General features: G+C 43.0%; 1 protein-coding gene across 2 annotated transcripts in view; it reads left to right on the top strand.

The window, feature by feature from the left end:
* Positions 1-18,334, top strand: part of NOX4 (NADPH oxidase 4) — a 154,576-nt gene that overhangs the window by 53,363 nt on the left and 82,879 nt on the right. For both annotated transcript variants that reach the window (XM_073318104.1, XM_073318024.1), the window contains exon 12: positions 12,793-12,853. In XM_073318104.1, coding sequence (XP_073174205.1) covers positions 12,793-12,853 — 61 coding nt within the window. The remainder of the gene's footprint in view (positions 1-12,792; positions 12,854-18,334) is intronic.

Here is an 18,334-nt window from a genome sequence, read left to right as displayed (position 1 = left end):
TTGTGCGTGACCCCTGTGCAGGGGCAAAATTGCATGCATAGGAAGATGCTTTTGGCATACTGCTCACCCTCCTTATCCATGCCAGTGTGCGACAGGGTGGCTGCTTCCAGGGCACCCCCTTGTGTCCTCAAGGTGTCCCTGAAAGCAGCTCCTGCCTCAGTTTCCCTCTTCCAGAGTCCCCAGTAACTCCACACAAGCTGTCTGAATATAAATAGCTCTTCATGGGGTTTATTTTATTTCAACAGAATCAGAATTCCCCAGCATCATTCAAACAGTACATTCAATTTTTCAAGTCCTGACAGTCCATCAATACACCAGTTCAGCTTCAGCGACTCTCACCACAATCCATCTCTTGACTACACCTCCAGCGTTTCTTACCACTCAGGTACAGCTCCTGCATGTTTCATCATGCCTCACCCCAGTCCTCTAGCTGGGGTGTTTTTCCACCCTATTTTACTCCTCTGTTTTGTTCTAGCTGTCACCTGGAGACATCAGCAGGCTCATCCCTTCCTCATTCACCAGTCTTCAGCTTTCTCTGGCTCTCTGGCTTCAGCTCTTCCGTTCAGACAGTCAGCAGGCATCTCCCTCTGCTTCTCTCAGCTTTCAGTCCTCTCCAGCCCTCTCTGGCTATGGTTCTCTGCCCTAGGGAAGTGTGTAGGTGACCCCCTGACTGCATCCCTGCCTTCTGCTTTCGCCAGTCTAATCTGGCTCCTCTGCTCAGCCAGCGAACTCCCACGCTGCGTCTTTCAGAGGCATTCCTTTCTTGAATCTCTCAGCCCAATTCTGCTCTTCTTTTGAGCTCTTTCTACTTCTCTAGAAATACTCACACAGCCCCAGCCCTTCTGGATTCCGGATCACCTCTTCATTTTGGGTTGTCTCATAAAACTCACAGGGGCAGCTCTGCCTTCCTCATTACACCAAACTAGGGTGCATCTGGACTGGAACAGGAGAGCTGGGCCCAAATTCATTTAAGTGCCAAACATAGTTTTAACCAGTGTTTCGGAACTAGAGGGTTTTTGTCATAAAATACAATTGGGCGGGTGGAGGTTGTTGAAAATTTTATTACAATCTAAAGCAAAGAAAATCTCGCTCCCTCATTCCCCACACATCTTTACCCTTCAAGGTCAAGTATTATTTGCCAACCTCTTGAAACACACAGATAAATTATATGATAAGTGATACTTCTTGTACTCTTACTTTTATAGTACATGTAAGGGGAAAAGGGTTGCTAAAATGTTTAACCTTGAATAAGGTTGAGAAACACTGATCTGGACACTAGAAGTATATCTTAGTGGTAAATCTGTAGCAATAAAACTTTGTGGAGCTTAGGCTGTTCATCCTTTACTTACCACAAAAGCTAAGATAATGTTATTTATTATTTATTGAATATGGTCAAAATTTCCCAAAGTAGCTTCTGAAAATCATCCGCTAGATGTCTCAGCCTAGGGTGGCAAAGATCAAGTCACCCAAAATCAGAGATGCTAAGCACTCTTTGACCTTTGTTGGAGTTTTGGATACTTAGCGCCTCTGAAGATTGGTCTCTGGGTGTCTGGAAAGTGTTGGCCTATTGACATTTCCAAGACATCTACCACTGTTGTACATTGGCATTTGCCTTCAGAGAAAACAAAGAAACAAAAAGTTGGATAAATTCAGGCTAAAAATAAGGTGCAGATTTTTAACAGTGCAGGTGATGTGTCAGTGAAAGAATTACACAAGGATGTAGTGAAGTCTCCATTATTTAAAGTCTTAAATCAAGATTGGATATCTTTTTAAAAGCGAAACAGAAGATATGAACTTGATGCAGGTATCATGGAGTGAGGTTCTGCGACCTGTGTTATACAGAAGGTAAGAAGAAGGTAAGCTCCATGTCTAGTTGGCAGCCGGGATCAAGTGGAGTGCCCCAAGGGTCGGTCCTAGGGCCGGTTTTGTTCAATATCTTCATAAATGATCTGGAGGATGGTGTGGATTGCACTCTCAGCAAATTTGCGGATGATACTAAACTGGGAGGAGTGGTAGATACGCTGGAGGGGAGGGATAGGATACAGAAGGACCTAGACAAATTGGAGGATTGGGCCAAAAGAAATCTGATGAGGTTCAATAAGGATAAGTGCAGGGTCCTGCACTTAGGACGGAAGAACCCAATGCACAGCTACAGATTAGGGACCGAATGGCTAGGCAGCAGTTCTGCGGAAAAGGACCTAGGGGTGACAGTGGACGAGAAGCTGGATATGAGTCAGCAGTGTGCCCTTGTTGCCAAGAAGGCCAATGGCATTTTGGGATGTATAAGTAGGGGCATAGCGAGCAGATCGAGGGACGTGATCATTCCCCTCTATTCGACATTGGTGAGGCCTCATCTGGAGTACTGTGTCCAGTTTTGGGCCCCACACTTCAAGAAGGATGTGGATAAATTGGAGAGAGTCCAGCGAAGGGCAACAAAAATGATTAGGGGTCTGGAACACATGAGTTATGAGGAGAGGCTGAGGGAGCTGGGATTGTTTAGCCTGCAGAAGAGAAGAATGAGGGGGGATTTGATAGCTGCTTTCAACGACCTGAAAGGGGGTTCCAAAGAGGATGGCTCTAGACTGTTCTCAATGGTAGCAGATGACAGAACGAGGAGTAATGGTCTCAAGTTGCAGTGGGGGAGGTTTAGATTGGATATTAGGAAAAAAATTTTCACTAAGAAGGTGGTGAAACACTGGAATGCGTTACCTAGGGAGGTGGTAGAATCTCCTTCCTTAGAGGTTTTTAAGGCCAGGCTTGACAAAGCCCTGGCTGGGATGATTTAACTGGGAATTGGTCCTGCTTCGAGCAGGGGGTTGGACTAGATGACCTTCTGGGGTCCCTTCCAACCCTGATATTCTATGATTCTAAGATGATGATACTAAGTCCTGTTTTGCGTGCAGGGGACTGGACTAGAAGACTTCTTGAGGTTCCTTCCAGTCCTATGAGTCTATGATCATACTGGTCCCTTCTGGCCTTAAAATGTAGAATCTAGGCACCTTTTGTGGCTTTATTGTAGGGTGTTTTCCTTCACTAGTTGGGTTACAGGTGTTTTGAGTCAGAAAGAGGACAAGGGAATGGAAAGTGAAAGAACTCTTTGGGGCATGTTGCCGCTGCTAGGCAGCCCTAAGGGAGAGACAAGGTGGGTGAGGTAATATCTTTTACTGGACCACCTTCTGTTGGTGAGAGACAAGCTTTTGAGCTACATAGAGCTCTAAGGGAGGCAGCCCTGCTATGAGTTCTCTGGCTGCCTCAGCGGGTTGTTAGATTTAAAGACAAAGGTCTCACCTTGTTCATTCAGACTCCCCTGTTGCAACATCATGTTCTGTTTTAGGGTTGTCCCCTGTACAACCAAATTATAATGTCTGCAGACACTTCTCAGTTAAATTAAGTCACTCATAAGGCCAAGTTCCCAATATGGAGAGAGTTTAAACAAAGCCAAATTTGCAAAGTAGCCCACAATAGAAATAAATGGAGCCACCTTGAAGACCCTTCCCATACAGCTCATTCTTTCAGACACAAACATGTCTTAAAAAACCCCCAACAACCTTACAAGCACCTTTTTCTGACATCTGTCTTTTAAACTGTGTGATTCATTAGTTAAAACTGGGGTAGCCTGATTTAGCATGGTTCACTTTCCATGAGTCAGACCTAAGACTAGCTGTCCTTTATTGGCTATATTCTTTATATAGCATGCCTGTATTTGTCATCATTCTTCCTTGTTGTTTTCTAATCTCAGGATAAATTGTTTTGGGAATATTTAGATCAGTTTTCTGTGAAAACCAGACAAACTATGGCTCACTGAACTTTTGAAGCCCAAATTCTTTTTGCAGCTGATTGGCAAAGTTGAAAATCCACCCCCACCTCCTCCGTGAGGGGAAAAAAAATCTAGGTCAGTTGGGTTTAGTTCTGTCATTTTCTCATGTACATTAACTCTTAAGTGCATTTCTGTCTGAGTGGCATAACTGATCTGACTGGTTCCAGGTCACAAACTTGGACAATACAGCAAAGGTTTGCAAAAGAGCAGTTTTATCCTTGGAGGCAATCACCATGACAATGAACCAGCTGCAGGAGTGCATGGTGTTTACAGTGCCTGCCTGGATGTCTGCAAATTCCAGCTTAGAATCATATTGCGGCTCTTTCCCAAAGTGAAATAACCTCTTAGAAAGAATTTCTCTCTGCTTGTTCATTTGTGTGAATCCAGCTCTGCCATGACCTTCCTTTTAGCTGTCGAAATGGGGACAGGGCTCCTTTTCATTTCTCTGCCAGCCATAGCACACATCATAGCTGTCGTTGCCAATAAACGACTAGTCTGGTTCCCACTTCTGCCTGTGCAGAGGGCCCCTGGGCAGTAGATTCAGAGCCGTTCCATTTCATGAGGAGGCAGAATGCAGAGGGGTCTCTCCATTGGAGGCACATGCCTTGCATTAGTGGAGTCCAGCTCAGCAAGGAATTCTTGCACAGCCGTCTCGGGTAGGTGGTTTGGAGAGGTCTGAGATCCAATTGTCTGGCTCCTCACTTTTGCTGGAAGTACTAAGTTTGTGGAAACCACTCTGTGCCTTAGGCTGATGTTGATTCTGTGTAGTGTGCCACAGTTGAAAGAGGATTCTTTCCCTCTTCCCTCCATTGTTATCTCCAGTGCCAAACCAAATTACTTGAGGTAATCCAGGAAAAAGATTTCTCTCAAACTGGAGGTATTGTTTGGCTTAGTGAGTAAGGCTCTGGACTGGAATTTAGGAGGCTGGTGCTCTTGGCCAGGCTCTGCTACTGTCCTGTCATGTGACTCCTGATGCCTCTGAGCCTCTGTTTCTTACGTTATGATGATGAATTTTCTACAGTGCTGTCTGTGCATCCACCAGCCAATGACTCCTCCAGAGTAATAGTATAGCCAGAAACATATGCCAAAGGCCACCAAATCCACAGTGAACCACCACAGAGAGCAAATTTGTAGTCAAGGGCCATCTAGTGAACATGCCCCTGGTTGTAGCAAGAGTTCTAGGCTGGGAATGGGTACCAGTGCTCTAAGGACCTAAAATACTGTAGGTTATATAATTTACAAGACCTATCTGTTTTCATTTCCTGTCTGTTGTGCTCTCACACATATGGGACCAGATTCTCCATTGCTCTGCACCTGATATAGTCACTGACATTGGTGTAAAGTGAGTGTAAACTGTTATCACTCTGATTTAGTAGCATTTTACACTTTCTTTGCACTAGAGAAACTGGTCCATAATTTTTTGATGCCACTAAATAAAATCAAGTATATTGCTAGTATGTATTAGTAACTAGTGTATATAATGTCTTCTGCAGTTTCCACGGCATGCATCCGATGAAGTGAGCTGTAGCTCACGAAAGCTCATGCTCAAATAAATTGGTTAGTCTCTAAGGTGCCACAAGTCCTCCTGTTCTTTTTGCGGATACAGACTAACACGGCTGCTACTCTGAAACCTGTAATACATTAAACTTGGATTAGTTAAATTAAGAATATTATCCATATTCTTTCTGTTGATGATTGAAATAAACGACATCTACAGATGAGTGCTAATCCATATGCTGGTTTATGAACACAGAGACTTCCAGGGATTGTCACAAATCCACATGAAGTCCCCTGAGTGCTAGATTTTGCATTTACATCATGGAGTTAGCTGAAAATCACATATAGGCAGACAACTTCCTATTAAACATGCGTCTGTGAAGGCTCAGAAACAGTAGTTTTTTTCTCAGCAAAGGGTGCAGAATAAATTATATTCCATAAATTTGCTCCAGTTATAGGATGTCAAATCCAGTGTTACAAATGGCAGAATGCAAAACAAACAAAAAGGGTGTGTGTGTGCACGGGGGGGGGGGGGGATGGCATTCTACATCTCACTTTTCATTAAACCTCGTAGCAGGAAATCTACCATTTCAAATACAGAAGACTTTTATCTCTGAGGGTATAGGGCCATGTTCTCAGGTGATGTAAATAAGCACAGCTCCATCAAAGTCAGTAGAACTATTCCAATTGACCCTTGTTGAGATTCTGTCCCATAATCTCTGGAGGATGGCTGAATGCCTGCAGATGAACATTTTAGCCAAAATTGCTGGAAGACCTTATGACCTCAAATATTCCACTTTTTTGAGATATGCATGTTTGGTTTGAGGACAGACTAAGATGAGCATAGCTTCACGTAAGCACAGACAGTTTATTTGCAACAATACATTTGAATAATTTCTCTCGTATTTTAATCAGGTTGGTACATCAAATAAGGTTCATTCACAGCTCTCTTGTACAGAAATAATCCATTTAACATTGTCCAAGGTCTTCCTTCGCTGTAACAGTCCTAGAATATAGTTGGGAAATAACCTTCTCAAATTGGTACTCTAGTGAATATGTCTTTTTAGAAAGACTAAAATACTGTTCTTAAAACAACTTGTATGTCCTAGGAGCGGATAATCCTAACAAGTTTTGTAGTCGCTAAATTATCTTCTAGGGATCTCGGAGAAGAAGTTTTATTGTCTTTAATTAGAGCTGCAAAAAGTGTTCAGGCATTCCCGAAGTCACTCAGACACTTGTAGTTTGGCTAAAGGTCATACACATACTTTGTAGGGTCCCAATTCAGGAAAGCACATAAACTTGTGCTTAACTTTAAGAATGTTCTTATGTCCCTTTGACTTCAATGCAATTTATCACGTCAATTAAGCTTATGCTTAAATATTGTCCTGGATAGACTTGTTTTCTGAATCAAGGATTAACGGTACTCTATTTTGGAGACCAGAGATGCCAAAGAGTATAGGCTTAAATTTCAGGTTTTTAGTCATGTATGAATTTACTGTAATTGTGTGCAGAGACCTGTCAATGGCATGTGTTGTTTAGACATGCCAAGGCTTGCATATTTTCATGCCTACACTTATGAATGCCAAGATGGCTGCAGCTGGCTCTGGTCAGCTGACTTGGGCTTCGGGCTAGAACTTGCTATGTAGATGTTTGGGCTCCAGCCCAAGGCCAAATATCTACACAGCAATTTTTCAGGCTGGGAACTCGAGCCTTGGGTGAGCCATGAGTTTGTTTGTTTTTTATCCCTGTCTAGACATACTCTCAGAGGTCAGATATGGGGTCATTGTTTTATAAAAAGCCTTTGCCCATCGTTATGTGGTGTTTTTGCCTTTTATCGTTTTTGTGTAAGAGTTCATTTGAGAGCGTAGTGATTGTCTGGTTTCACCCACATAGTTGTTATTGGGGCATTTAGTGTCCTGGATGATGTACACCACATGCTGTGATAGGCATGTGTAGGACCCATTGATCTTGAAAGGTAGGTTGTAGTCGGGGGCGGGGGGGGCTTTTGGTTATTGTGGCAGTGGAGAGATGTCTGTAGGTTTTGCATCTGTCGTTCTGGCAGAGTCTGGTGCTGCTTTGAATTGTGGGTCCTGGTCTGTGCGGAGCTTGCTTCTGATGATGAACATCAGTCTCTAATATCCACCCAAGCACGCATTTGTCTGGCAGTCTGGAAAAGGCCAGGGTTCTCAAGTTCAGCTGATCTCAGAGGAACAGAACATGTGAATGTACTATTTATAGAATAAAAATATGACTAAGGCTTTAAAAACTAGGCTCTATATATCCTACATGATGGGTTTGTTTCCTCTATGAAGATTTAATAGCACAATAAGGTTTTCTAGAGCCCTCCAAGGGACCCTTAGGCCTGCGGTGTCAGAATATACTTCCTAAAATGTGAGAAGAAATAAATCCTGATGTTAACGGGGTTGTTGTTCAGAGTACTGCAGAAGGGAATATTATTCACATAAGTCATGTAAAGCAGGGCTACTCAAAGTGGTGGCCTGTGGACCGGTGCCGGTCCGCGAGCCATCGGCTGCCAGTCTGCGCGCACATTGGAAGAAAAAATTGCTGGTCCCCCACATCCAATAGCTTGAGAAGCCTTGATGTAAAGAACAATGGGCTTGGACCTGCACCCACCTGAGTCGAGGGAGTTTTGCCATTAACACTGGATGGAGGGAGGTTTTAGCACGAGAGGAAGGATAGTCTTTTTTCGCATTGGGCATTGACAGTGACTGGGCAGGGTTGGAAGGGCGGGGTTGCTTCTTGCCTGTGGCCCCTCAGTTAAAAGTGAAAATTCATCTTTCTTAAATATTAATTGAAATAACGTTTTTCTTTCTTTTCTTTTAAAATCTGGTACAGCACTTCTGTAGTTCTTTATAAAACCAGGCTTTGTGATGGTCGGGCTGCAGGAGGGCAACTGGCACCTCCTGCAGGTGCTGGGCGTGAGATTCAGGGGTAGTCGGGCTCTGGGGTGGTATCTCCAGTGAGTGCCGGGCACAAACTTATCTTATAGAAAAGGTGATGAACTGGAATTGCAGACATCTGGATTGAGCAAATCATTCCATCTCCCTGGGTAGAGAAATTTACCCACAGAGCAGAGATCCAGCACAAAACCCACCTCAAGACTTAAGGTCTGCATCAGGGTTGTACTGGAGACCTGCTGGCAAACAGCTGGGCAAGGGTGCTGCATGCTTCATGTGGGCTTCAGAAAAACTGCAATAGGAGCAGTCTAGGTGGGGAGCTGCAAACTTTACCTTTGCATGGATAAAGTGGCCCCATTAGTCCATGCTTCTGATTGCAGTCCATAGGTTGTCTGGCCAGTATTGGCCAGGCAAACATGCCCATCAGTGGCAAGTGGGTGAGTGTTTGTTTGAATGCTTACGCCTGCATTCTAGCACTATCTGAATGTTAACATAGCTAACAACATATACCAATATATAACTCATTTTTAAACTGTATAGTTCTTTTCATCTTTGTGGAACTTTGATGTCTGAGCAAAGTCTCATTATTCCAAAGGGGTTCAGGTTCCATGGTGGTGAGTACAGTATAAGATTGTGAACAGGATTGGATAGCATAGAAGGTGCGATGGCGACCCAGAACTTCGTAGTTGCAGTTTGCAGGGAGATGTGAAAACTTTCCTTTGATTTTGCTTCATCTGGCTTCAAGGTCCATGAGTTCTGCTGGTTTGGGGAGGAAATCATAAGGAACAGTTCTGTTTTGCATGGTTTCCTTCTGATACCCCAAATTGTCTCAAGATCATAAACCTTAATAAAACTGTGGTCTGAATTTGGGATTTGTTCAAAAAACAAACAAAAAGCAGCCCCCTAAATCCTCAAATAAATTAAAATGGAACCAGATATTCTTCAGTCCTTCATTTTAAGCACTGGAATAAATTGCCTAGGGGGGTTGTGGAATCTCCATAATTAGGAATTTTTAAGATCAGGTTGGGCAAACACCTGCCAGGGATGGTCTAGATAATACTTAGTCCTGCCTTTAATGCGGGGGACTGGGCAAGATGATCTCTCAAGGTCCCTTCCAGTTCTATGATTCTATAAGACTCTCCCAGCTCTAATAACATTTTTCATCTCTAAAATGCTTCACAGATATTAATTTAATTTATCCCTGTGACAGCCTTGAGATGTTGGAAGGTGTCAAGGTTCCTCCCCCACTCTGAACTCTAGGGTACAGATGTGGGGACCTGCATGAAAAACCTCCTAAGCTTATCTTTACCAGCTTAGGTCAAAACTTCCCCAAAGTACAAAATATTCCACCCTTTGTCCTTGGATTGGCCGCTACCAACACCAAACTAATACTGGTTACTGGGGAAGAGCTGTTTGGACGCGTCTTTCCCCCCAAAATACTTCCCAAAACCTTGCACCCCACTTCCTGGACAAGGTTTGGTAAAAAGCCTCACCAATTTGCCTAGGTGACTACAGACCCAGACCCTTGGATCTTAAGAACAATGAACAATCCTCCCAACACTTGCACCCCCCCTTTCCTGGGAAATGTTGGATAAAAAGCCTCACCAATTTGCATAGGTGACCACAGACCCAAACCCTTGGATGTGAGAACAATGAAAAAGCATTCCGTTTTCTTACAAGAAGACTTTTAATAAAAATAGAAGTAAATAGAAATAAAGAAATCCCCCCTGTAAAATCAGTATGGTAGATACCTTACAGGGTAATTAGATTCAAAACATAGAGAACCCCTCTAGGCAAACCTTAAGTTACAAAAAAGATACACAGACAGAAATAGTTATTCTATTCAGCACAGTTCTTTTCTCAGCCATTTAAAGAAATCATAATCTAACACGTACCTAGCTAGATTACTTACTAAAAGTTCTAAGACTCCATTCCTGGTCTATCCCCGGCAAAGACAGAATATAGACAGACACACAGACCCTTTGTTTCTCTTCCCTCCTTTGAAAGTATCTTGTCTCCTCATTGGTCATTTTGGTCAGGTGCCAGCGAGGTTACTTTTAGCTTCTTAACCCTTTACAGGTGAGAGGAGCTTTCCCCTGGCCAGGAGGGATTTCAAAGGGGTTTACCCTTCCCTTTGTATTTATGACAGAAGGTATTATTGCCCCCATTCTGTAGATGGGACAGCAGAGGTGCAGAGATCTATATTAGGTACTCCCAATACTGTAGTATCTGAGCACCACATAGTACGTAATGTACTTATCCTTAAAACACCCCTGTAGGGTGTGAGGTAGGACAGTGCTATTACCCCATTTTATAGATGGGGAACAAAGGCACAGAGATTGAGGTATTCAGGCTCCTAATGTCATAAGAACGGCCATACTGGGTCAGAACAAAGGTCCGTCTAGCCCAGTATCCTGTCTTCTGACAGTGGCCAATGCCAGGTGCCCCAGAGGAAATGAACAGAACAGGTATTCATCAAGTGATCCTTTCCCTGTCGCTCATCCCTGCCCATCCTGGCTAATTGCCATTGATGGACCTATCCTCCATTAATTTATCTAGATTCAAATGATAGGTTACAGACTACAGTTAGTCTGTACAGTTAGATAAGCTATTACCAGCAGGACAGTGGGGTGGGAGGAGGTATTGTTTCATATTCTCTGTGTATATATAAAGCCTGCTGCAGTTTCCACGATATGCATCCGATGAAGTGAGCTGTAGCTCACGAAAGCTTATGCTCTAATAAATTGGTTAGTCTCTAAGGTGCCACAAGTACTCCTTTTCTTTTTGCGAATACAGACTAACACGGCTGTTACTCTGAGACTACAGTTAGTAGTCCTGCATTTTCACATTTGAGTTCCTTCAGAACTCTTAGGTGAATACCATCTGGTCCTGGTGACTTATTTCTGTTTAATTTATCAATTTGTTCCAAAACCTCCTCTAATGAAACCTCAATCTGGGACAGTTCTTCAGATCTGTCACCTAAAAAGAACGGCTCAGGTTGGGAATCTCTCTTATCCTCAGCCGTGAAGACCAATGCAAAGAATTAATTTAGTTTCTCCACAACGACTTTATCATCCTTGAGTGCTCCTTTAGCATCTTGATCGTCCAGTGTCCCCACTGGTTGTTTAGCAGGCTTTCTGTCTCTGATGTACTTAGAAAATGTTTGCTATTACTTTTTGAGTCTTTGGCTAGCTGTTCTTCAAATTCTTTTTTGGCCTTCCTAATTATATTTTTACACTTCATTTGCCAGTGTTTATGGTCCTTTCTATTTTCCTCACTAGGATTTAACTTTCACTTTTTAAAGGATGCCTTTTTTCTTCTCACGGCTTCTTTTACTTTATTGTTCAGCCGCTGTGGCACTTGTTTAGTTTTCTTACTATGTTTTTTAATTTGGGGTATATATTTGAGCTGAGCCTCTGTTATGGTGTCTTTAAAAAGTTTCCATGCAGCTTGTAGGGATTTTACTTTTGGCACTGTACCTTTTAATTTCTGTTTCACTAACTTCCTCATTTTTGTTTAGTCCTCCTTTCTGAATTTAAATGCTACCATGTTGAGCTGCTGTGGTGTTTTCCCCACCACAGGGATGTTAGATTTAATTATATTATGGTCACTATTACCAAGCAGTCCAGCTGTATTCACCTCTTGGACCAGATCCTGTGCTCCACTTAGGACTAAATCAAGAATTGCTTCTCCTCTTGTGGGTTCCAGGACTAGGTGCTCCAAGAAGCAGTCATTTAAGTTGTCAAGAAACTTTATCTCTGCATCCTGTCCTGAGGTGACATGTGCCCAGTCAATATGGGGATAGTTGAAATCCCCCAATATTATTTTGTTTTTTATTTTAATAGAAGCTTGGGGCGGGGGGAGTCCTCAGTTGGCATCTGTCCAGTGTAAGCAGCTGTGTGGCCTTCAGAATCGGGGCATGGCTGAAGTGCAATATTGCCTACTCTTTTGATTTTATTGTGCATCCCCTGATATCTGGTGTTTTTCTTAAAGTCTGATCCCCTGGAGTCATTTGAATACAAGAGACTCTCAGCTTTCATTTAAAAAAAAAAAGTAACTTTTTAGCCCTCGTGGTTGTGAGGATAAGCTTGAAAATGTGAACCCTAAAGGCTGAAAAGCCAGAAGGGAACCAAAAAGAACTCCCAATATGTGATTTGGAGGCTAGTGATTTTTCAATGCTTGGGGTTGGCAATACTGAGCATTGCTGCACTCTTGCGATCCTCTGTTACCATAACAATCCCTTGTGAGCCATTGTAGCTAGGTGCAACTTAGCAGAGTGGCTATTCTAAATCACATCCAAGGTGAATACATCCCAGGCCTGTTCCCTGATCACAATGAGAGATAAGAATGTTTGGAGCCTTAATCATTCTGTTCTAGGCCTTCTGCATTTTACTGAAGTTGCAATTGCTTTATAATAAAAGGACAGCTCCTCGTCTGGTGTAAATAACTGGAGCTACTCTCATTTACACCAGCTAAGGATCTGGCCTCAAAATTGTGCTTAAATCTCAGTTTATTTAATTATTTTTCAGAAATGTTCCTTAACTTATTTAATTTTTTCAGTGTCCTACAGATACCAAAGCAACATTTGGGGTCCATCTTAAAATAGTGGGAGACTGGACAGGTATGTAGAAACAAACTTTCCTTTTTAGGCACAAATTCCTTCACTTGAAATTTTATCTCCTGAAGGCGTGAATACAATGATCATACTTTGATTATGAGGATTTCTCACTGGAAGTCATTCATATTTATTTTTCAAAAGTTGCTTTTATTTGCTTTATTTTTTATTGCTGACTTTTCAGATGTGTATTTCTTTAGATAACATTTTTTTTTAGTACTAACAGATGTTCTGATTGTCAGCTAATTATTAGTAATGTGCCTCAGTCTCTATGCTTTTTACAATAGCCTGCTGACTCTGTGCCAAGTGTAATGGTGCCTGCAGAAATGTGCACTCCCTAGATAAGGGGATTTTAATACCAGCAGTTTGGTTGGCTGCCAGGTTAATTAACACCTATGGCACACTGAGATTACAGGTTGCTTTCATGTTCTCCTCTGCTCTTCTGCTGCACTGTCAATGTTCTCCAGACCACAGGTGTCAACCCGTATTCTTTGCAGAGGAGAATTCTAATTTGCTGCTCCACGTGACAGCTGTTCACTGAGGTGATAGTTGTCACTGGTGTCTGATGGCTGACTTTTTCCAGCTTTGCGTTTTCTGTCTTAGCAGGAAGCCGTCTCATTTGTTTTTTGTAGAGGAATGTCTTCTGTATTCACTTACTCTGATTCATCAATATGGGATGGGCTTGTTACTCACCACTTCTCCCCAGGACCAGAGAGCTGCTTAAAGAACAAACAAGGTGGGGAGGTTTTAACTAACTGATCTTTCTTGAGGGGGTGGGAACTTCAGCAGGTGCGACTGGCTGCCTGGTTTTAGTAGACATGGTTTGGTATCTTATACTCCTTTCCCCCTGACTAGTGTTTGTGTTATCAGTTTAGATTGTAAGCTCTCTGGGGTAGAGACTCTGTTCTGCTCTGTGTCTGGACGGTGCCTGGCACAGTGGGACCCCATTCTCAGTTGGTCCTTAGGCTCTACCATAATAAGCCTGGTTAATAAATAATAATAAAAATAGACAGTTGTACTTTCCTTCAGGTCTGTCTCCTCAGCTTGAATTCCTGTTATTTTCAGCTCTCTTCCTGTATCCCATCATTACATTTCAAATAATTTACACCCGATACCATTGAGAACTCACACTGTAATCAATTAAACGTGTAAATTAAAGGGATGCGGTGGTGCAGATATATGGTGAATCAGAGATGGTCTGGTTAGTTCAGGGCACTTTTCCACGTCCCTGGCTGCTGCTCCTGCTACCTGCACCTGTGAGATGCCGTGAAGAAATGGTAATCTGGGTTGCTTCTGGCTCTAACGACTTGAGGGAACAGATATACCATGCTGCTGTAGGCATACCTACAATAGTTTTTGGGGGGGGGGCGAGGGGGGGGCTAAGTCATTCGTTGGCTTTGTCGTTTTCTAAAAATTGAGCGGAAAACCTTGTGGCCTGGGTATTTGGTGGCAGGGAGGCAACTGCACGTGGGTAGGAGATGTGTGTAGCGTTGAAGTCAGAACAAGTTTGAAAGAGTGATTACCACATCCCCTGATGCAGGCGGTGATAGAAGGATAATTGAGCTGGCAACTCCTTGTGGGAGGTTTCTGTTGATGGAAGATCATTTCTTGCCTAGGTTCCAGCAGATATAAATTTACCATCCCAGTAGATGCAGGAAGTAGCTTCTTAATGAATAATTATGACTTCAGAAGTACATTTTCAGGCCAGAAGCAGATATTTAATGGATCTTCAGGCAATATAATTACTCACTCCTAAGAAATAGTGATTTAATACAATGGAACAGGGGATGCATTTGAACAGGGAGGAAAAATGTAGTTTTGAGACTCATTTAAAGGGAGTAGCCTGTCGGCCAAATCTTCAGCCAATTTGTATCAGAGTAGTTCCATTAAAGTTAGTGGAGCCATGCCAGTTTACACCAGCTGAGGATCTGGCACGTTAATTAATACGTTTTCAGAAAGGCTGTGGTCTCCCTTTTTGTTGGCAGAACATGCATCCTGAAGATGACTTCTGGGTGCAGATAAGAGGACTTTTCATTTATAATCATATGGCAGTAGTACTGGAGATCCCATTGTGGGAAGCCTTGCAAAAACATACCATGAAACAGTCTCTGCCCCACAGGTTTATGGTCTAAATCAGTGGTGCCGAGCCTTATTACACAGGAGGGCCACATAAACCGAAGCACAACCTTGTGGGGGTCAAACAGATTCTACGTATTTTAATAAGATTTAAAGGCACCTGTATCGATTTATATTTTAAGTTCAGCTTGTTTCGTATGTAGTTAGATAGGTTGTGTAAACTAACATGATGACAAAATGCTAATGAATTGGCCGTTAGTATATTGTGTTGAAGTAGGCCTTATGAAATGCTCTGGTGGGCCAGGTGCAGCCCATAGGTGGGGCACCCTCTGGTCTAAATAGACAGGCCAGATAAAGGGTGGGAGGGAAGGTATAATTCTTCCTTGTTTACAGTTGGGGATCAGAGGCATAGAGAAACGAAATTACTTGCTCAAGGTGATACAGGGAGCCTGTGGCAGCACCACAGTCTAGTTCCTCAAGCACAAGACCAATCTTTTTTCCTGTCTTTGAATCCATAGCTACCAGATTGGTATCCATTTAGGGCAGTGGGGCTTGGTGGAATGCGTAATTCTGTCCCTGGGAAGGAACAGCCACCTTGCTGGGGGTGTATGTGTGGTCCCTTGGAGAACTGCTCAAGCATCTGTGGCTGTAGGGCTAGACTGTGCAACTCCTGTGGACGCCACACCCATTGTTCCAGGGCCACAGGATGACGTTTAACTGGCAGAGAAAGAAGAGGTGGAATCCTGGAAGACATCTGTCTGAAAGGGCTAGATTGGTGCCCAAAGAAATTCCTTGTGTAAGATTTCTTAAAGGAAATCACAATCCGTGCAAGATTTTGTTTTCTTTTAAATGACTTGATGGGGGCTTCTAATAAACCAGTCTGCTTATGCTTAATGAAATACAATGTACTAGGTATCACCCCAAAACTTTATCAGGCCCCTCTTTTAAGGTAAGGTCACAACACAGGTGGGCCTTTGGCACAGGCTTGCCAATAAAGAATGCCCAAGTTCTAATTTGTCCTCTGGCAATTACTCTTTTTGTGGCCAGGGGCAAGCAATATAACCCTCTCCCCTTAATTACCCTGTTTGTAAGGCGCTTTCCTGTCTCCTATAGGTGTTGTGAGGATTAATGAGTTGATGATAAAGCATTTGGCAGATGGGAAGTGTCATCTCAGTGGTACATTAGGCCTGATCTGCCCTTAAAACTTTTACCAGCAGAGCTGTGACGGTTCGGGGTGAGATTTTTTTTTGCTGATATAGCGATGGTGGTAAAAGCCCTAGTGTACGTGCAGTTTTACCAGTATAAAAGTGCTGTCCCAGTATAGTTTATTTTGCGTCCCAAACTAGCGTAAAGCGCTTTTGGACCAGTATCTACCAGGAGAGGAGGGGATCTTGCCCTAGGCCATTCGCCATTTGTAAAATGGGGATAATAGCTCACAGGGGTGTTGAGAAGACAAATGCATTGAAGATCGGGAGGAGCTCGGATACAATGGTGATGGGGGCCATAAAAGTACCTAAGATAGATTTGCCACTTGCCAGCATAGTTAAAGTGCAAAACTTTTCAGTGTAGACAAAGCCTTATTAGAGTCTCCCAGATTCAGTAGATAAACACTGGCTGATTAACACCTGTTTGTCCTGCTTCTCTGATATCTGGCTGGTGACCCTGTTCTCCTCCAGACCCAGGAAGTTTGTTCCCTGAACGTTTACAGAAGTCCTTTTACAATTTTTTTTGGCTTAATATTTGATGTCAGCTTTGTCGCCTATTATGCTTCTTTCTCTTGCTGCTCCTTTGAGTACTGTTGCCAGTTGTGCTTTAAAGCTGACATTTCAGCTAGCACCCCCGAGGGAACTGAGAGGCCATAGACCATGGTGATCTGTCCAGCAGTACAACAGCAGCAAAAGCAAAACACCACACTGTAGCAAACAATGTGTCTCGCTCATTAACTGTACTTCAGGTCTTTAGACAGAAAGTGATATTGATAGCATTGAAATAGACATGCTCTTCTGCAGCTCTGGAAGATGTTGTCATGGAAATAAATATACAGCACACAGAAGAATTAAGGTGAACTGTGTATTTTTCATAAATCCAGTAAAAAGACTGAAATAGATTACAATGTCTGCTGGGACAAACTGGTTAGGGTTATATTAAAAGCATTGGTTTTGTACTGTGCCTTAATAATTTTTATTCTGTAATGATATCATTCTGCTATCAGACTGTTTATCACGTTGTTTATCACGTTGTTATAGGGACAGTATAATAGCAGTGTGTTGGCCTTCAATTGAATTTGGTACTCTTACTATCCTGTATGTTACTACATGGGACCCAGGAAGCGGTAGACGTGTGACTTTGGTCTGCTTGGTTTGGAGATGAGGATAAATATTGCAGTGAGGTTCCTCAGCTTTAGATATTGACCATCCTGGTTTGAATCAGATACAGTATGTTCTTTATCATTGTTGCCAACTCTTTCCACGCTTGGTGATTTTCTTAAAGCTCCAGCTCTCGGAGTCAAGTGGTTTCAAGAAAATCCCAGCTTTCATTTAAACAGGAAAAAAATAACTCTCCATTTCTCATGGATGTGAGAAAAGTCTGAAAACATGAACTGAATGCACCCTGGAGGCTTCAAACCCAGCAACCAAATACAGTTTCATGATTTTTAAGCCAATCTTGTGATGTTTCAGACTCTGATTCTTACTATTTGAGCTGGAAAACTGGCTTAAACAGACAGCTGGGGATTTCCTGGGGTGGGGAATCTTCATGTAGTGATGACATGGCTGCATGGGCTCTGTGTTAACCCCTCACAGCTCTGAGTATACAAGGTATTCCAGGGGCAAGTTGTGATGTGCTGTGAGCCATTTCAGCCAGATAAAATTTAGTGGTAAATGTAGGAACTGGAAAGAGAGTGAGATTTCACTTTCAGAAACCTAAGGGACGCAATTAAAACTGTTGAGGTGCCGACCATGTAATCAATAGTCACCACAACCCTAATTGAGTTTGGTTCAGAATGGCTAGAGAGAGAGAGAATGTGGAGTTTGGGTGAAAGAGGTGACAAACTTGTCCCATTATCTTCATAAGTTATTGATTGCTGCTGAGTTTCTTTTAAAATATCCTGTTGTTAGTAAATAAATAAAGGATAAAAACAGTGATCAACATTCCCTCAAGATCCCTTCTACGATCGACAACCTGCGGCACGTGTGCCAAAGGCGGCATGCGAGCCAATTTTTACTGGCACACTGCTGTCAGCCAGGGTCCCGGCCGCTGGCCCCGCTCAGCCCGCAGCCAGGATCCTGGCTGGCAGGAGCCGGCGGAACCCCAGACCGGAAGCGGGTGTGCCATTGCCGGTCTGGGGCTCTGTCCACCACCCCACTCATCCCGCTGATGGTCTGGGATTCCAGCCGCCAGCCCCTTGCCAGC

Source organism: Lepidochelys kempii, chromosome 1, assembly GCF_965140265.1.
Source record: "Lepidochelys kempii isolate rLepKem1 chromosome 1, rLepKem1.hap2, whole genome shotgun sequence".
In the NCBI taxonomy this organism is placed as follows: domain Eukaryota; kingdom Metazoa; phylum Chordata; order Testudines; family Cheloniidae; genus Lepidochelys; species Lepidochelys kempii.
Note: the sequence above shows the minus strand (reverse complement) of the source record. Positions and strands in the feature narration are given on the sequence as shown.